Genomic DNA, 22098 nt, shown 5'->3' on the forward strand with positions numbered 1-22098 from the left:
GAGCGCAGGTAACTTTTTCTTTTAGAATGGGTAGACTCAAACTACAGAGTTATAATGTTCCTTTAATTAAATGCATGCAGATTTCCATTGGGGGTATATCTAGTAAACAGTGATATTTTATTTTGGCAGTGGGGTGTCACTTTAAGTCTTCTAACCCTGCACTAGCAGAATGTCACATTTCACCATCTGAGATGTCAGGGTGTATACTATAGCAGGTGGACCAAAACCGAGTTTATAAAAATCTGGTATCCGGTCTCATTGCCAGTGTGACCATGTGTTGATCCATTCAGGCACTGACAGGCGAGGCTTACTGTCACTTTACAATCACTGATCAATCATGGGACTTGCCACACACAACATGGCGTCCACAAACAGCAACATTTTAGCATCAGCCCGTCCAGTGTAAGTGACCACGCCCCCTACAGGCGCCTTAGTAAAACCATTCCCGTGAGGCCATGCGCGGCTTAGTGCCGGAGGTGGAACATGCTTCACAGCGTCAGGAAGAAAACGTCAGTTCAGAGGGCGGAGGTGAGAGGCGGACATCATGGCTGCGCCGAGTGACATCATGGAAGACCTGGGTTCTGTGGTGAGGAGGGTCTCTGCGGGGTGTTTAGTTCCTAGGTTTCACTGACAGTATGATCACTGCGTTCAGGGCTAGCAGGCTTCGTGTTTTGGCCCCAGTTACTCGCCCCAAAACACGTGCTGTGTGTTCTGGTCTGCCATGACAGTAAGCCTGTAAGTGGCTACAGTAATGGCTTCAAGGTCTGTAAAGGGACTCTTGTCCCATAAGGACAGCTCTTAATTTACCCACTGTGCTGCCTCTGTTTCCAGGGATTCCATTGTTATTTCAGATAAATAAAGCCCATCATCTGTAGTCATTCCTAGCTCTGGTTAGGCTGCAATACACTAACCGAGGACTAGCACAGAATTAAGAAAATGTCATTTATTTCACTCTCTAACCTTCTGAGGCGTATGACCAGTGAGCAGCCTTCAGAATATTACTTTTCTTCTGTCATGCTCTTTTAATGCTAAGAGCTTTTATAAACATTAAACCAGTCAATATTATATACCATGACCTGGGTTAAATAAGTTTGGTATCACTGCTGTCATGAACTATTGACAGAGGTTTCTATCAGCTCACTCTTGTTAAAAGGGTTCAGAGCATCATGACCTTTAAAAAATAAAAAAAAATTAAGGGACACTATAGTCATACAGACCAGTTAATCTCAATGAAGTAGCTTGGGTACAGTGTCCCTGTCCTTTTAACCATGGGCAAAGTAATACATTGTTTTTTTATATGATGCATTGAAAGTAAATACCATACCATGGCTGTTAAGTCAGTGACTCAGTCTGTGTTTTATTATTGGGACAGCCTTAGTCCAGGTTTGTGCAGTCATTAGCATGGCTTTCTTGCAGGAAAGGAGTTAGAGAGCCTTTCCTGGTGGACATGCCTCAAGTGCACACACAAAAGTGGCATAATTGACTAGGGATTGACCGATTGAAGGTTTTACCGATATTATCGGCCTATATTCAGCAATATCATTATCGGCCAATATAGATACCGTTAAAACATACCAGGACTGCCGGGCTCATTACAAGCCCGGCAGTCCTGGGGGGGCCCGCAGCAAGTGCTTACTTATCTTCCCTTCAGCTCCCCTGTGTAAATTCCTCAAGATTTACACAGGGGAGCTGCTGGGAAGGTAAGTAAGCACTTGCTGCTGGACCACCAGGGGAGGCCATATCCCCCCTCCCTGGTCAAGTAACAAGCAAGGGGGGACACACACAAAAAAAAATAAAACCCATAAATATTAAAAAAAAATTAATATAAAAAACGCCCCCCCCCCCCCCCCCATTTTACACAAAGTACATCCCTTCATAAACACACACACACTGCATTATATACACACACTATACAAACACACACACACTCTGCATCATATGCACACTACACACACTGCATCATATGCACACTACGCGCACACTGCATCATATGCACACTACACGCACTCTGCATCATATGCACACTACACGCACTCTGCATCATATGCACACTACGCGCACTCTGCATCATATGCACACTACGCGCACTCTGCATCATATGCACACTACGCGCACTCTGCATCATATGCACACTACGCGCACTCTGCATCATATGCACACTACGCGCACTCTGCATCATATGCACACTACGCGCACTCTGCATCATATGCACACTACGCGCACTCTGCATCATATGCGCACTACGCGCACTCTGCATCATATGCCCACTACGCGCACTCTGCATCATATGCCCACTACGCGCACTCTGCATCATATGCGCACTACGCGCACTCTGCATCATATGCGCACTACGCGCACTCTGCATCATATGCGCACTACGCGCACTCTGCATCATATGCGCACTACGCGCACTCTGCATCGTATGCGCACTACGCGCACTCTGCATCATATGCGCACTACGCGCACTCTGCATCGTATGCGCACTACGCGCACTCTGCATCGTATGCGCACTACGCGCACTCTGCATCGTATGCGCACTACGCGCACTCTGCATCGTATGCGCACTACGCGCACTCTGCATCGTATGCGCACTACGCGCACTCTGCATCGTATGCGCACTACGCGCACTCTGCATCGTATGCGCACTACGCGCACTCTGCATCGTATGCGCACTACGCGCACTCTGCATCGTATGCGCACTACGCGCACTCTGCATCGTATGCGCACTACGCGCACTCTGCATCGTATGCGCACTACGCGCACTCTGCATCGTATGCGCACTACGCGCACTCTGCATCGTATGCGCACTACGCGCACTCTGCATCGTATGCGCACTACGCGCACTCTGCATCGTATGCGCACTACGCGCACTCTGCATCGTATGCGCACTACGCGCACTCTGCATCGTATGCGCACTACGCGCACTCTGCATCGTATGCGCACTACGCGCACTCTGCATCGTATGCGCACTACGCGCACTCTGCATCGTATGCGCACTACGCGCACTCTGCATCGTATGCGCACTACGCGCACTCTGCATCGTATGCGCACTACGCGCACTCTGCATCGTATGCGCACTACGCGCACTCTGCATCGTATGCGCACTACGCGCACTCTGCATCGTATGCGCACTACGCGCACTCTGCATCGTATGCGCACTACGCGCACTCTGCATCGTATGCGCACTACGCGCACTCTGCATCGTATGCGCACTACGCGCACTCTGCATCGTATGCGCACTACGCGCACTCTGCATCGTATGCGCACTACGCGCACTCTGCATCGTATGCGCACTACGCGCACTCTGCATCGTATGCGCACTACGCGCACTCTGCATCGTATGCGCACTACGCGCACTCTGCATCGTATGCGCACTACGCGCACTCTGCATCGTATGCGCACTACGCGCACTCTGCATCGTATGCGCACTACGCGCACTCTGCATCGTATGCGCACTACGCGCACTCTGCATCGTATGCGCACTACGCGCACTCTGCATCGTATGCGCACTACGCGCACTCTGCATCGTATGCGCACTACGCGCACTCTGCATCGTATGCGCACTACGCGCACTCTGCATCGTATGCGCACTACGCGCACTCTGCATCGTATGCGCACTACGCGCACTCTGCATCGTATGCGCACTACGCGCACTCTGCATCGTATGCGCACTACGCGCACTCTGCATCGTATGCGCACTACGCGCACTCTGCATCGTATGCGCACTACGCGCACTCTGCATCGTATGCGCACTACGCGCACTCTGCATCGTATGCGCACTACGCGCACTCTGCATCGTATGCGCACTACGCGCACTCTGCATCGTATGCGCACTACGCGCACTCTGCATCGTATGCGCACTACGCGCACTCTGCATCGTATGCGCACTACGCGCACTCTGCATCGTATGCGCACTACGCGCACTCTGCATCGTATGCGCACTACGCGCACTCTGCATCGTATGCGCACTACGCGCACTCTGCATCGTATGCGCACTACGCGCACTCTGCATCGTATGCGCACTACGCGCACTCTGCATCGTATGCGCACTACGCGCACTCTGCATCGTATGCGCACTACGCGCACTCTGCATCGTATGCGCACTACGCGCACTCTGCATCGTATGCGCACTACGCGCACTCTGCATCGTATGCGCACTACGCGCACTCTGCATCGTATGCGCACTACGCGCACTCTGCATCGTATGCGCACTACGCGCACTCTGCATCGTATGCGCACTACGCGCACTCTGCATCGTATGCGCACTACGCGCACTCTGCATCGTATGCGCACTACGCGCACTCTGCATCGTATGCGCACTACGCGCACTCTGCATCGTATGCGCACTACGCGCACTCTGCATCGTATGCGCACTACGCGCACTCTGCATCGTATGCGCACTACGCGCACTCTGCATCGTATGCGCACTACGCGCACTCTGCATCGTATGCGCACTACGCGCACTCTGCATCGTATGCGCACTACGCGCACTCTGCATCGTATGCGCACTACGCGCACTCTGCATCGTATGCGCACTACGCGCACTCTGCATCGTATGCGCACTACGCGCACTCTGCATCGTATGCGCACTACGCGCACTCTGCATCGTATGCGCACTACGCGCACTCTGCATCGTATGCGCACTACGCGCACTCTGCATCGTATGCGCACTACGCGCACTCTGCATCGTATGCGCACTACGCGCACTCTGCATCGTATGCGCACTACGCGCACTCTGCATCGTATGCGCACTACGCGCACTCTGCATCGTATGCGCACTACGCGCACTCTGCATCGTATGCGCACTACGCGCACTCTGCATCGTATGCGCACTACGCGCACTCTGCATCGTATGCGCACTACGCGCACTCTGCATCGTATGCGCACTACGCGCACTCTGCATCGTATGCGCACTACGCGCACTCTGCATCGTATGCGCACTACGCGCACTCTGCATCGTATGCGCACTACGCGCACTCTGCATCGTATGCGCACTACGCGCACTCTGCATCGTATGCGCACTACGCGCACTCTGCATCGTATGCGCACTACGCGCACTCTGCATCGTATGCGCACTACGCGCACTCTGCATCGTATGCGCACTACGCGCACTCTGCATCGTATGCGCACTACGCGCACTCTGCATCGTATGCGCACTACGCGCACTCTGCATCGTATGCGCACTACGCGCACTCTGCATCGTATGCGCACTACGCGCACTCTGCATCGTATGCGCACTACGCGCACTCTGCATCGTATGCGCACTACGCGCACTCTGCATCGTATGCGCACTACGCGCACTCTGCATCGTATGCGCACTACGCGCACTCTGCATCGTATGCGCACTACGCGCACTCTGCATCGTATGCGCACTACGCGCACTCTGCATCGTATGCGCACTACGCGCACTCTGCATCGTATGCGCACTACGCGCACTCTGCATCGTATGCGCACTACGCGCACTCTGCATCGTATGCGCACTACGCGCACTCTGCATCGTATGCGCACTACGCGCACTCTGCATCGTATGCGCACTACGCGCACTCTGCATCGTATGCGCACTACGCGCACTCTGCATCGTATGCGCACTACGCGCACTCTGCATCGTATGCGCACTACGCGCACTCTGCATCGTATGCGCACTACGCGCACTCTGCATCGTATGCGCACTACGCGCACTCTGCATCGTATGCGCACTACGCGCACTCTGCATCGTATGCGCACTACGCGCACTCTGCATCGTATGCGCACTACGCGCACTCTGCATCGTATGCGCACTACGCGCACTCTGCATCGTATGCGCACTACGCGCACTCTGCATCGTATGCGCACTACGCGCACTCTGCATCGTATGCGCACTACGCGCACTCTGCATCGTATGCGCACTACGCGCACTCTGCATCGTATGCGCACTACGCGCACTCTGCATCGTATGCGCACTACGCGCACTCTGCATCGTATGCGCACTACGCGCACTCTGCATCGTATGCGCACTACGCGCACTCTGCATCGTATGCGCACTACGCGCACTCTGCATCGTATGCGCACTACGCGCACTCTGCATCGTATGCGCACTACGCGCACTCTGCATCGTATGCGCACTACGCGCACTCTGCATCGTATGCGCACTACGCGCACTCTGCATCGTATGCGCACTACGCGCACTCTGCATCGTATGCGCACTACGCGCACTCTGCATCGTATGCGCACTACGCGCACTCTGCATCGTATGCGCACTACGCGCACTCTGCATCGTATGCGCACTACGCGCACTCTGCATCGTATGCGCACTACGCGCACTCTGCATCGTATGCGCACTACGCGCACTCTGCATCGTATGCGCACTACGCGCACTCTGCATCGTATGCGCACTACGCGCACTCTGCATCGTATGCGCACTACGCGCACTCTGCATCGTATGCGCACTACGCGCACTCTGCATCGTATGCGCACTACGCGCACTCTGCATCGTATGCGCACTACGCGCACTCTGCATCGTATGCGCACTACGCGCACTCTGCATCGTATGCGCACTACGCGCACTCTGCATCGTATGCGCACTACGCGCACTCTGCATCGTATGCGCACTACGCGCACTCTGCATCGTATGCGCACTACGCGCACTCTGCATCGTATGCGCACTACGCGCACTCTGCATCGTATGCGCACTACGCGCACTCTGCATCGTATGCGCACTACGCGCACTCTGCATCGTATGCGCACTCTGCACCATATACGCACACTACGCACACTCTGCACCATATACGCACACTACGCACACTCTGCACCATATACGCACACTACGCACACTCTGCACCATATACGCACACTACGCACACTCTGCACCATATACGCACACTACGCACACTCTGCACCATATACGCACACTACGCACACTCTGCACCATATACGCACACTCTGCACCATATACGCACACTCTGCACCATATACGCACACTACGCACACACACTCTGCACCATATACGCACACTACGCACACACACTCTGCACCATATACGCACACTACGCACACACACTCTGCACCATATACGCACACTACGCACACACACTCTGCACCATATACGCACACTACGCACACACACTCTGCACCATATACGCACACTACGCACACACACTCTGCACCATATACGCACACTACGCACACACACTCTGCACCATATACGCACACTACGCGCACTCTGCATCATATGCACACTACGCGCACTCTGCATCATATGCACACTCTGCATCATATGCACACTACGCACACTCTGCGACATATACGCACACTACGCACACTCTGCACCATATACGCACACTACGCACACTCTGCACCATATACGCACACTACGCACACTCTGCACCATATACGCACACTACGCACACTCTGCACCATATACGCACACTCTGCACCATATACGCACACTCTGCACCATATACGCACACTCTGCACCATATACGCACACTCTGCACCATATACGCACACTACGCACACTCTGCACCATATACGCACACTACGCACACTGCACCATATACGCACACTACGCACACACACACTCTGCACCATATACGCACACTACACACACACACACTCTGCACCATATACGCACACTACGCACACTCTGCACCATATACGCACACTACGCACACTCTGCACCATATACGCACACTACGCACACTCTGCACCATATACGCACACTACGCACACACACTCTGCACCATATACGCACACTACGCACACACACTCTGCACCATATACGCACACTACGCACACTCTGCACCATATACGCACACTACGCACACACACTCTGCACCATATACGCACACTACGCACACACACTCTGCACCATATACGCACACTACGCACACACACTCTGCACCATATACGCACACTACGCACACACACTCTGCACCATATACGCACACTACGCACACACACTCTGCACCATATACGCACACTACACACACACACACTCTGCACCATATACGCACACTACACACACACACACTCTGCACCATATACGCACACTACACACACACACACTCTGCACCATATACGCACACTACACACACACACACTCTGCACCATATACGCACACTACACACACACACACTCTGCACCATATACGCACACTACACACACACACTCTGCACCATATACGCACACTACACACACACACACTCTGCACCATATACGCACACTACACACACACACTCTGCACCATATACGCACACTACACACACACACACTCTGCACCATATACGCACACTACACACACACACACACTCTGCACCATATACGCACACTACACACACACTCTGCACCATATACGCACACTACACACACACTCTGCACCATATACGCACACTACACACACACTCTGCACCATATACGCACACTACACACACACTCTGCACCATATACGCACACTACACACACACACACTCTGCACCATATACGCACACTACACACACACACACACACTCACTCTGCACCATATACGCACACTACACACACACACACACACACACTCTGCACCATATACGCACACTATACAAACACACACTCTGCACCATATACGCACACTATACAAACACACACTCTGCATCATATACGCACACTATACAAACACACACACTGCATTATATACAAACACTACATTCACTATATGCACACTATATATACACACTACACAAACACTCACTACATTCACTATGCACACTACACACACACTCACTATGCACACTACACAAACACACACTGCATCCACTACATGTGGCGTGTATATTTTGTGCATTTACCTTTAGAAATAGTTAATGTTTTCAAAATGGTAAATGTACAGAATATCGGCAAGTTATCGGCTACCCGCCTGAAAGTTCACAGATTATCGGTATCTGCTCTAAAAAATCAATATCAGTCAATCCCTATAATTGACACTGGCATCCTAGAATTAAATGGTCAGGACTTCCTGATTTAATATTACTTGGGGACTGTTTGATAGTGGTGGCTATTTCTACAAATCATTACTGATATCACTGATTGTGCACTTTACAGAAATAAAACCATCACATTAAAACATTATACAAACCATAGAGCACGTATCAATACAGAAGCTCTTGCTTTACTTCTAATCTGAAGGAAGTGAGTGGACCATTTTTATATGGATTCCTAATCAGATCTTTGTCCATTCTTGTGTACATCTTTTATATTTCAGGGTGCCGCAGGAGCCCTCTCGGCTGCTCATGCTTTGTCCCTCCCAGCAGAAGCATATGGAAATGATGTAAGTATGATGTAATATTCTGCTTCCTGAGACAAATGTCTGTGTATAGTGTACCAGCTCTACTCTTAAACAATGAATGCCTTTTGAAAAGCTCAACATTTCAGGGTTGTTGAAATAATAAAAATATACTTGTCCTGACACAATAAAAAAATAGATATATTTATTTATGAGATCTAAAACTGTTTCTTTTGTATTTAGCTTGCTTGTTCTGCTTAATTCGTTGTTCATTTAATAAACTAATATGCATTTTATCTAACATGGTTATTCACTAAACTCTGAATTGTAATAAAAAGCAATAAAAAAACATATATGTAATCTACACTTTTGGATCTCTGTAAAATGTAATGATTTGAATAAATGTGTTTTTCAAAGCTAAAACTTAAGTTTTATTGAGCTACTCTATAAAGAATTCCATTAACAATAGAGACTTAAATCGAACTAGTCAAAAGATCAAATATGCTTTCCAAAGAGTATTGTAACGAATAATTAGCAATCTAGGAGTACTGAAAAACAAACTAATGTAATGACTATACTTTATTTATAAAGTTAAAAACTAATATTGACAAAGTGCAATAATATGTTATAATATAATATGACCTAAGAATCACTGATATTAGTGCTTCATATTGATAAGGTGCATTAATGCTATATGGTCACTGGGGGTCACCATAATACTTAAATGTTAGTACTAAGAAACAGTGATGTTATTCTGCCACTTGAGGGTGTTAATGTCTGCTCTGCAAGAGAAAAGCTGGGAATATTCTGGTTTGGTAATCAGAGAATCCAAAGGCAATGAAAGTCTCTGCCTTTAGAAAGGAGAATTTTGGAAATATATACATATTATTACCACTGAAGACACAGATCCTAAGCCATGGGTGAAACGAGCATTGAACTTGACCGTATATACGATTTTATTTTTTGGTAAATTTTTGTATTTTTGACATCAAATCTGTTTTTAGTAGACCACTGTCGGCTGTGAAAATACTCAGGGACAGACTAGCAGGCATAGGCAACCTTCGACACTAGAGATGTTTTGGGCTACACCTCCCATGATCCTTTGCCAGCATTATGGGATGTAATCCACAACATCTGGAGTGCTTAAGGTTGCCTATCCCTGGACTAGAGTACTTGTAAGACTAGGTTCAACCAGGGAACAGCCAGACGGTGACCTTGGTGTTAACACTATAGGGTCAAGAATACGTGTTTGTGTTCCTGACCCTATTGTATTCCTTTAAATTTGAAATGAAATGTGTAGACACTATTTAAGTTAATCACATATTGGAGAACAAGCCTGACTTTAAGGCAGTAAAGAATATTTTTAAAATAAATATAGCATAACGTGAATATTGTGTATGTAAGGAGTGTATGAATTATTAATCTGAAGTATGAATGTCACAGTGAAAATATAATGCACACAGAGAACACCAACACACACATTTACACAGAGGAAGCTTACACACTGACAGACTCTGTCACTGGTTTGACGCACACTGACACACACGCTGAAATGCATTTTCTCTTACACACACAAATTATTTTTTATTTTCATTTAAGGGCATCCATCCTCCCTACCTTTAGAAGAGCTGAAGTGGGTCCTTTACCTGGAGTCATGTGTGGGGCTTGTGTAATAATTGAGCTCTGCTCCTTCAATGCTGAGGCCGGAGTGACATCATAACACAGCTCCTCTGCATTAGCGCACGATGGAGCTGTTTACAGCATACAGTTTCCATTTAAGAGGAATTATCTGTACTAGACAAAGGCTTTTTAATTTGTATAGACACCACCAGCAAGTTTTTTTTTTCATTTTATTTTTTTCTCAGCACAAAGCAAATTTGTTCTTTGGGTTTTATAGCATAGGCAAATGTAATGTCTTGTTGCAGACATTGACTCCTTGGCAGTATGTATGCAGACCAAGACTATATGGTAGCTAATGGACCCATATTAGTGCTTGCATTGAGCAGAGGCTCTGAAAGAATGACTGATAACCGCTGTGCATATATAAAGAGCATGCTGAACAGTTTTTTGTTTTGATTTTTTTTTTTCTCGTAGCTATGCTCTTGTACTTGATTATTTTTCTTCTGCTACAACCAATCTCAATTTCTCATGCATACCTGTAACTTTCTTTCTTTCCCTTTCTTTAGCCCAATGTCGAGATGATCTGGGCAATGAAAGCCTATCAACATGCAGAGGTGTACTATAATGTAAGTTTGGGTGTTAACAACGCTGGTAGCAGGCTGCCATCTTGTTTATCTTTTTAAATAACTGCTCATGTTGTTTTGTCTTAGCTAATTTCATCCGTGGATCCCCACCACTTGAGGCTGACAAAGATGGATGATCTAATCTATAGCACATTCCGAGAAGAATTTCCTGATCTCTGCATTGACAAACTTGATCCAGACGATCTGAAAGCTCCAGCATCTAAAGAGGTTGTATATTTGAGTTGTGAGATAATGGTCAGTCATGGGAGCCTGAGCATTCTAAACGGAATACAATCAGTGTCCAACATGCTGTTTTTTTTTTTGTTTTTTGCATTGAATCAATAACTTTCCACTGATTGCTGTATATCTAATTTTCTGCTTCTTATTAATTCTTTGTGATAAGTAACACTTCTGCTTGTGATTGCTTTCTAATTTCAGCCTAATGTCTGTCCTGTATAGCATTTGAATTGCTGAATTACCGTTGCAGAACTGAGTAAAGTTCAAAGTATTCTTTTGTTACGTACATTTAGTGGCAGTACCAAAAAGGATGTTCTTCATCCATGGGGACAGATAACCTGCAGCATTAAAAGTTTAAAACCGGTCCCACCCCTCTCAAAACACCCCAAATACCTTAGACTGAGAGAGACAGACACTTCTTACTTGCCCTGCAAGCAAGATGGACGGTGAGCAGTGTTTTACCTCTCACGAGCAAGTAGCACAGCATGGATTCCTGCAGGGGAGGTAAGAGGAGCTGAGCTATTAGAGTGACCGCCTCGGCTCCAGAGCACAGTCCTCCAGGGGGATTGTTATATCAGAAATGTTGCAACTCAGGTGCACTATGGTAGAGGGACAGGTTCTGATTGGCTTTGGATGACTTGATTAAACAAATGTCAGATGCTAAAAAGGCTTTATCTCAGGAAAAAATGAGATGGAACAAGAAACCATTCTACATTGGGCAAAAGCAAAATAACTTCTAGAAGGAAGAAAGGTTTTGCCCCTTTAGTAAAGATTTTGTGAATAAGAGCACATCAGGCAGAAATGACAAGAGCAGGAAATTCTGACACCAAAGGAAAAGTAGGAGGCAAGTTACAAAAACTTTTTGACCAATGGCAGGAAATTAATAATTCATGTTTTTTAGAAACCATAATGAATGGCTACAAAACAAGGTTTATAGAAAGATCAATGTCACCGAATCTAGCTTGGGTCTGGACCCTGGAAGTAATCTAATGTAAAAGTAAATTTTTACTTTTACATTCGATTACATTAAGACCTGTTCAAAGCTCCTAGGAAAGGGAGTTATAGAAAAAGTCCCAGTCAAAGAAGAATTTGTTGCCTAGTCCAGGTTGTTCCTGGGAGGAAAAAACGGATGGTACGTCAGATGTATAGCACATTGGAAATTCTGAATAGAAAACCATTTCATAAGTAACCCATATCCTAAAACGAGGAGAAGCAATCCCCTCATTAGACCCAAAAGACACTTGGTCCCGATGGACATTGCATCAAGATAATTCACTTTTATGTCAGTTTCAGTTCAAGGAACTTCCATTTGCTGTCAACAATTTCAAGAATATTTACAAAAATCCTACTGCCATTGGTCTCCTATCTCAGACAACAGAGGTTTGCACTTATTCTATATCTAGACGATTGGCTCTAAAAGGCAAACTCAGAATAGAAGCGCTACATGAACATTCAGCTGACAATCTGTACTCTCAGTTACATAGCTGAAAAGAGACTTGCGTCCATCAAGTTCAGCCTTCCTCACATATGTTTTTTGCTGTTGATCCAAAAGAAGACTCATGGCTGGATCAGAAGTTTGAAAACAATCTGAACTCTTAAATGCATCCAGAATTTCATTTCTGGAATGGATATAGATTCAAGAGAAATTAAGAGAGTGCAGTTTCTGAGCTTCAAAATAATCATATGTACTCCATCATGACAAAGTTATCATGCATTTAAAGCCTTCTTTTCACACTAAAGTCTAAAGTGCAAATAACATCGACCAGACAGTTGCACTACCTGCATTTTATCCAAATCCATTTTCACTGAAGGAAGTAAAACTTCACACCTTGGATGTTAAAAGGGCTATTCAAACTTATCTGATCAGAAAGGCTTCCTTTCACAGATCTGACAATCTTCTGATCAACTTCAAAGGTCAAGCAAAATGTAAAGTGGCATCTAAGGTCACTATTGCTTTGATTACCATAAAGTGTTCATATGAAAGATGGGGTATAGATCTACCAATGCAATTAAAGCCCATTCTACTTGTGCATGGGCAGAGAGAGAAAGCACTCCTCTCTAGAAGATATATGTAAGACCGCTACATGGTCCTTCAAGGATTTATCTAGCTCTACACGATCTTGCAAAGTCCTTTTTGGTACTGCAGCTAAACGTAGGGAAAAGAGGAAATTTTACTTACCGGAAAAAAAAAAAAAAATCCCCCTATAGAATTAGCAGCATTACATAACTTTTTTTCCCTTTTCATTAAACGTATTTTTGCAAGAATCTGGCGTTTTGCTAGTTATTTTTTTAATTTTTTATAACTGGCAGCCTCTCCCGATTTAAGGTGCTTTGAGAACAGGTGGAACCTACTTTTAATTTTATTGTATTACTGCCGCTAATACTATTGAAAAAATAACTTGCCGTAAGTAAAATGTATTGTTTTTGTTTTCATTCTCAGAAATGGCGGCCGTATTGCATAAGGTTTGAGAAGGAAGTAGAAGACTTTAACTATGGAACTTTATTGAGGTTGGACAGCAGCAAAGACTATACAGAGGAGAATACCATCTTTTGTGAGTGTGAACCTTCATTAAAAGATATACTTAAGAAATATTTCAAACTGGAACACAAAGCTGGGTTAAACATACCCATGTAGCAATAAGTGCTTCAAGGGAAAATATAGTGCGAGGAAAACTAGCTTTCCCCTACTTGGAGGCCTCACTGCTTTCACGTAGCACTGCAGGTTATTTTAGGCAACACATTTTGAGCCATGTTGTATCGTTTTTGAATAGTTTGCCACTTTACCTCACGAGGTGCTGGAATTAAACATTGTGTTGCATTGTTTCTGGTCATACTTGTTATACTCAAAAGTATTCATGCAAAGTGCAGAAATTATGTTATTTGTTCTGCAGTAAAAAGTTTAAAAGTTTGTTTTCATCCCTTTTCTCCTCTGGAGACAAGGAAATTAAGGGATTTTTTTTTTTCTTGCTTTGAAGAGTTTGAGTTTACCAGGTATACATTTGAAGTGTGTGAAATACTGGACACCTAAATTCTTGGCCCACTAAACACGGTGGCTATAAACACTTTCACTTGTGTTCTCATTTGATGGACCTGACCTTAACCCCAATTCTTCAATCTCTAAAATACTGTCAGGTATATTCACTAAAATGTGAATATTTGTGATTTTTTTTTATTTTTTATAAAGCCATGTTGACAACATAGATGACTTGGATAATTTTTTAAATTTGAAACAATGTTCTAAAACTGTAATTTACGGAGTACCCCTAGTAAGTCGTTCTGAGATATACATGAGAGCCTTTGAGGTTGTTGGCTCACATGTCTAATCACTGCTGTGCCACTTGGCTAATATTACAATTTTATGTGAAAAGTATTTACTAAACAGTGAAGCTTATTGAATGTAATACAAGTGAATTGACATTTTTCCTGTTTATATTTTGGTCAGAAAGCTGAGCTTTGAATAACACCTTCAGCCAAGAGTGCCCTGGTGTCCTTTATTGTAAGTGGTCAGTTTTTAAACCGTTTGACTTCTTAACCTGGAGGGCTTAGCTCATTGGTGGAAAACGATTACCTCTGTGTTGAAGGTTTTACAGAGCTAACAGTAGTATATGCTTCTAGTAGAGATGGTAGTGAAGGTGAGGCTGTGTTCAGGGGATCCGGGTAAGAAATCAAACTGTTCAAAAAATGAGTCCCTACAATGGTGGGGGTGGTAGGACTTGCTGTAGTGGTTAGGTGCTTGGAGTGTTGCTTTAATCATCCAGAAACCACAGAATAAGTACACTACCAAAAGGTAGAGCAAAAATTGCCATGCCTATTTTTTTTTTTAATACTTTTCCTTCAATTAGTTTATAAGTAGTTTTGTCAGGAAATAGTTCAGATGGTGTTTGTGTGAGAGAATGTTCGTTATGAATGCATGGTTGTGAGAGACTAGTTATGCATGTAGCTAGTGTTTGACATGTATGAGTGACTAAGTATGACTATTCTACATTTGGTGTTTGATTACTTCACTCTGTGTATTTCATATTAATGAAAATGTTTGGCTTTTTGATTCTAGGAAGATCTGTAGAGGTTTTGTGTAGCATATGAAGTAAAATCTCTTCTCTTTTTCTTCTAGCAACCAGAATCCAGTTTTTTGCCATTGAGATTGCACGGAACAGAGAAGGGTGCAATGATTTGGTTTTTCAGCATAAAAAATCCGGAGGCATAGAGTGAAATGGTCGGAAGTAGTTCAACAGAAAGTACAGACAATGTGGTTAAATGGGAAAATATAAAGCTCTTCTGTTTTTCTTCAGTGCCTCAAAACATATTGGTCATGTTGCTCCAAGCGGTCATTCTAATTTTTTTGTGCAGTAGTAGTAGTAACTTTCTTATAGTGTTAACATTTTATTTATGCTTTTGGCATTCACATTGGTAAATATTGACCACTCAGAAGCTTTCAGGTTCCTACAGAACTAATCCAAAATAAACTAATTTGTACAGCTATATTTTCAGTAACATACATATGGTGTAGATACACTTTTTGCTCAGTGGGTCAACTTTTCACAACTAAGCTTTAGTAACACTCTTGATTTATGCTGCAGACAGTGAAACTTTTTTTTTTAAATAGTCTTGTTGATGCTTTTGTCCTTTTAATTATAACCAGTTTCTTAATGAAGCAGTTTTAGTGTATAGATCATGTCCTGCAGTCTCACTGCTCAATTATCTGCCATCTAGGAGTTAAATTACTTTTGTTTCTATATATTCAGCCCTAGTCAAACCTCCTCTAACTGTGACTCTCACAATCTGCATAACAAAGGGTTTCATTTTCAATAAGATGTTAACTTGCTTTAGATGTTTTTATTTCTTGCTTTGCAAACTGAACTTTAATTACACAGAGGAGGCTCTCACAGAGTCTAGAAGGCTATTAACAGAGCAAGTGATAAGAAAATATAAATTAAACCTAATGTGCAATAAAGAAATCTAGAATATCTAGCTTCCTTTTCAAGTAGTGTGTTCATGAAGGCTACGTAAATGACATGAAGGGAGATGTGATTAGAGCAGTATAAACAAAATGATTTAACTCTTAAATGGTAGAGAATTGAGCAGTGGGACTGCAGGGCCATGATCCATCCACCAAAACTGCTTCATTAAGATAATGTTTTGGTGCATATAGCGTCCCTTTAAAGATAAATGTTTTACTATTAGACTTTGCCCAGTGAGAACCTGTTTCAACATCAAACCACCTGTCTTAAAGCAAAGCATTCCACTGATGCATGAGCAGAACAGTGCCCCAGTGCTATCTGTTTTATACTTGCATGTAAGCCGTTTGTTTGTCCACTTCAGTCATTGAATGGAGGTTTTATAAAGAGCTATGAACAATGTAGCTAATATCAGAAAGTAGCAGAGAAACAGGAGTATAATATAATAATTGCAATTTTACATTAATTCTATTACAAAAAAGATGTATGCTTACAGATAAACCATAAGAGGACACGAGTCTAGAAGGCAAATTCCTTTTGATTCCTAGTACATGCTTTCAGTTGTCCATCCTACCCTATTTTTTACTACTCTCAGAGCTACTGGGTTTTCTGTGAGAGGATTATGAAAACAGATAAGCAAATGTTTGTGTTGTGATTACAGCTAGAATAAGGTTAGTAGTCCAGTTAAAGCAGAAACTGGTCTGTCTTTACACTACAAGGGTTCATCATAAGCCTTTTCTAAGCCTATGCAAGAAAACTGATTCCACTGCTCCAGAATCAATGGTGATACATGCTGTCAAAAAGGGATTGACTCATATCTTTATTAAATACTTATGCTTCACTGAAATTACAGCACAATCCAAAGATGCCATAAGACAATGTAGGGACTACTTTGTCTGGTAAACTTTCATTCAGTGTCAGCAGCTGTCACAAGTGATGGCTGTGGTGTTAAGGCATCATCTCTGTTATTACAAAGTGTGATCAGTAGAGGCTGCTGTGGGTTCATAGACCTTAGTGTCCACAGTACTGGTGCTACTCCTGGCAAATGATGCACCAGAAGTTGAAAAGGGTCAAATGAAAGAAGATGGCAGCAGTTACATGGAACACCTTCGGGTAAGCATGCCTGGAACATCCATTTGCTTTAAGGTGTTTATGCTTAAAGGGACACTCCAGGCACCCAGACAACTTCTGCCCATTGGAGTGATCTGGGTGCCAACTCCCACTACTCCTAACCCTGCAAGTGTAATTATTGCAGTTTTCTATAAACTGCAATAATTACCTTGCAGGGTTAACTCCTCCTCTAGTGGTTGTTTAGTAGACTCTTTTAAGTGTCTAGACAGCCACTAGAGGGAACTTCCTGGATTATAGCACAGATTATCTGTGCTAGAGCGTCGCTGGACGTCCTCACGCTGTGTGAGGACCTCCAGCGTCGCTCATTTCCCCATAGGAAAGCATGCGCATTATGTCTCCCCGGCCAGTGGGCGGGATCAGTCTCGGCCGATGCAGTCAGTAGGAGGAGTGGCGCAGAGGAGGAGACAGCGACGAGGGACATTGTCACTGCCTCAGGTAAGTGACTGAAGGTGTTTTCTCCACTTCAGTAACGGGGGATTGGGAGGGAGAGAGAACCTGCAGTGCCAGGAAAATTGATTGTTTTCCTGGCACTGGAGTTTTCCTTTAAGATATGATGGCACGTAAAAAGATTTAAATCCAGAATACAGTCATGAATAGATGTCTCAGACCCAACATTAAAATCACTGACAGGTCTACCAATAAATAAACATAAAACAATCATCCTGCTGTACCAATTTCCTTAGTCTCGTAAAGGAACCCCAGGTAAAATGTACAGAGCCTAGAATAGCTCTGCAATCTGTGAGTTTATATTTCTTTTTTTTCTCAGCTTAAGGTATAAAGATTACACTATTTAGTGTGTCTTATCTTTCTAGATAACCAAAAAAGGGAAGAAGATAGATATATATATATATATATATATATATATATAAATAATTTTCTCATGAGGTTCCTGCTCATAAAAATTATAAAGTATCACTGCACATTATATGGGGTGTTGTTTGATGTGTCACTAGAGGCACCAGTTACAGATCAAGAAATAAGCAGAACCATTAAAGCCTCTGGACCAGATCTCTTCACGATTATAAATTAATGACTTATTTTCTTGTTCTCCATTTAACACAAATGTTCAACCATATTAGACACTGGGCTAATTGCACCATAAATGTTAGAAGCCATGATAGAAACTCTACTAGAACTCCCTCCCCTCCTACTGCTCTAAGCATCTGTCCAATATCATTGCCAAATGCAGATACAAAACTATAATTGCTAGCATTCAGTCTCAATACTTTACTGCCGGACAAAAAAACAATCTGGTTTGGCCTAGACAATCAAGCTACCGACAACACCATGAGAATGTTAAACGTCCTAGAAATAACGTGCACCTCAATCAAGGGCTTTCTCCTAGTGTAAGATGCAGAGACTACAGGTACGCCACTCCACAAATTAGATCCCACCTTTATTCCTGAGAGTGCTTAAGGCCTTATATGCTCCGCCCCCTCAACCAAGGTCTTAAACTCGGGCTTCTTCTCACCACCATTCCAAATTACCAATGGTACAAAGCATGGCTATCCACTATCCCCTTTCATCTTTATTTTGGCTCTGAAGCCACGAATATTCAGAATTAAACACCCAAACATAAAACTACTGCACACATGGCACCCACCTTATTTAGCTCAAATGCATACCCTCCCTAAAGCTCTTGACCTTGACTTGCCAGGGATTAAGAAAATCAATTCAGATCTCAATTGGCATTGCTTTACTACCTTCCAACTGAAGAAATATTCCCATTTTTATGTATGCGAAATACTTTGGAATTTCAGAAAATCCAGCCTCCAAACCTACAGGACTTAAATCATATTGAGCAAATAATTTCATACCACAAATCATGCTCCAAGCCTCTTGCTGCTCGTTACCATCAAATCCTTGCAACAAGATTAGCAGGGAAGCTACCCAATTTGACTAGATGGTAAAAAAAAAAAAAAACCTACACCAAACTTTGTTAGCAACTTGGCAAAAGGTGATGTTACAGATGTACAAAACTTCAAAATGCATGAAAAGAGCAGAAAATTGATTTTGCGATGGTACCCTCCAGATTGAAACACTTATACCCACATACATCTGATACATAAAAACAAACCAGTTAGATGTGAGTTATATACCTAGGTCTATACTAATTGTGAGTGGAGCGCTACATGCAAAAAGGATATACGCTTACCCTAAAAAGAGTATTGAACTCATGTGTAAAATGAGTACATATAAAGTAAACAGAATAAAATAGTGTAAATGCCAAAAATGTACTTTAGAGGTATAACACACACATATATCAACTCTAAGGGACCGGCTCAAATCACATCAGCGTTTGTGTTGTTGGTGACACTGCACCCTTTCTTGTCCAGAATTGGTCTCCTCAGGAGACAAGATAAAGAACCTTCTAGTGAAGTATGTTCTAATGCTTAGATACATAGAAGTGCTGGTGGTTTTGCTCACCTTTTGCAGAGCCAATATGACCGGGCTCTGAGCATGTAGACCTAGGTGCCTATAGAGGGGTTACCATCCCTTCATTTGTATTTATTTTTTGACAGCATGAGAAGGGCCTACATGATATTAGGCAGATGGTTTTAATGTTGTGGCTGATAAATATATGCTTCTGGATTAGCAGAGGGAAGAGCTAATAAAGTCCTAAAGAACTTTAAAATACTCAATATAGTCCAAGCCACATATTAAGCAAGAGCAGATTTCCCTACAGTGTTGGTAAACAATTACAGGATTCCAGTGTGGTCCCTAAAAACACTATGGAATTTCCTACTTATGTTTATTTTGCATTTGCACCTTTAAACAGCCCTGCATTTGTTAAAGAGAGGGACATTGCATTTTGCTATAGGATCTTTAAAGGTCGGTTTGTTGTGGAGTATATTCTTGTTGTCGGTGTTGTTCCTTAAGGTGTTTACAAGTTTGTTTCATAGACTTCTTCTGCCTATCAATCAATGCATATCTTGAAAGGTGACCAACATTAACCAATATTGGTTAACTAAATTTATATAATACAAACTTTTATGGAATCCTTAAGTAGGATGTCCATTTTCCATATTTATAGGAACACAAAAATGAATACTCGTATGGCATTAGATTATACAGCAATGTTTTGGAGAGGCTTTGGACTGAAGACTTGTCCACACTGCTTCTCTGCGGGAAGCATTTGATTGGACAATGTACCACACTAGCAAGGAAAAATAAAAGGGAATCGTTAAAGGACCACTATAGGCACCCAGACCACTTCAGCTCAATGAAGTGGTCTGGGTGCCATGTCCAGCTGGGTTTAACCCTTTTTGCAATAAACATAGCAGTTTCTCTGAAACTGCTATGTTTACCTATGGGTTAATCCAGCCTCTAGTGGCTGTCTCTGACAGCCGCTAGAGGTGCTTCCGCGCTTCTAACTGTGATTTTCACAGTGAGAAGACGCCAGCGTCCATAGGAAAGCATTGATAATGCTTTCCTATGAGACTGGCTGAATGCGCGCGGCTCTTGCCGCATATGCGCATTCAGCCGCTGACGGAAGAAGAGTCCCGGCGCTGGGAAAAAAGGTAAAGGATTAACCCCTTCCTCCCCCTTCAGCGCCACGGGAGTGGGACCCTGAGGGTGGGGGCACCCTCAGGGCACTATAGTGCCAGTAAAACAAGTTTGTTTTCCTGGCACTATGGTGGTCCTTTAACTGAAGAAGGCAATTCCTCACAAAAGATAGTTTAATTTTGTAGGTTTCTTGTTTAAGGCTTAGGAGAGATTTGTGTATTTTTTTTTTTTTATACTAAATATGTGTGTGTGTGTATATATATTTATATTATATACATAAAAATGATAAAGAGGAGGAGACAAGAATTTAGTTGTGACGTATGTGCAATTTTAGACACCAATAAAGTGAATTAACAAGGAAATCTTTTATGAGGTTTCTGCAGCAGTTTGGGAATTTGCACCCAAAAATAGTTAATCGGTTTTAACTAAAATCAGCCATAAGTTTAATTGAGCAAGAGTCATCACCAGCTTAATTCAAAATTAATACAAAACTGAACATTTTTTCCAAATCAGCTATTTTGACTTTAAATTTGAAATGCACCCTTAATTCACTTTGATTTCTCAATTTAGTCAAAACCCTGTAAGATGCAGATAGAGCAACTCCCTACAGCAATTTAGGCTTGAGAACAAATCTAAAGAGAAGCTGTTATTTACAGTCTAGAACCTGGACTATAGTTTCTTAATCAAATTATATGAATATTACTTCAAGGAGGGGGAGGGGTGGTGAAGGCTCCTTCCAATATTTGCAAGACTGCAGATGGGGCATATGAGCTATTTAAGATCTGTAACT

The 22098-nt window shown here is 43.7% G+C and overlaps 1 protein-coding gene across 1 annotated transcript; it reads left to right on the forward strand.

Annotated features, from left to right (window-relative positions):
* Nucleotides 1–466: 466 nt before the first annotated feature.
* On the forward strand, nt 467–16209 carry PBDC1 (polysaccharide biosynthesis domain containing 1). The gene is made up of 6 exons (XM_063448491.1): nt 467–586; nt 9215–9280; nt 11422–11481; nt 11566–11706; nt 14156–14267; nt 15827–16209. Exons 1-6 carry the CDS (start codon nt 545–547, stop codon nt 15922–15924), a joined length of 519 nt encoding a protein of 172 aa, XP_063304561.1. The 5' UTR covers nt 467–544; the 3' UTR covers nt 15925–16209.
* The last annotated feature ends 5889 nt before the right edge of the window (nt 16210–22098 follow it).

Source organism: Pelobates fuscus, chromosome 3 (genome assembly GCF_036172605.1).
Source record: "Pelobates fuscus isolate aPelFus1 chromosome 3, aPelFus1.pri, whole genome shotgun sequence".
NCBI lineage: Eukaryota > Metazoa > Chordata > Amphibia > Anura > Pelobatidae > Pelobates > Pelobates fuscus.

Bases quoted from the DNA above. Each gene is read 5' to 3' on its own strand.
- PBDC1 (XM_063448491.1), top strand. From the start codon at position 545: ATGGCTGCGCCGAGTGACATCATGGAAGACCTGGGTTCTGTG. The intron at 9,281-11,421 runs GTAAGTATGATG...CCCTTTCTTTAG, and splicing joins CAGAAGCATATGGAAATGAT to CCCAATGTCGAGATGATCTG. The intron at 11,482-11,565 runs GTAAGTTTGGGT...GTTTTGTCTTAG, and splicing joins ATGCAGAGGTGTACTATAAT to CTAATTTCATCCGTGGATCC.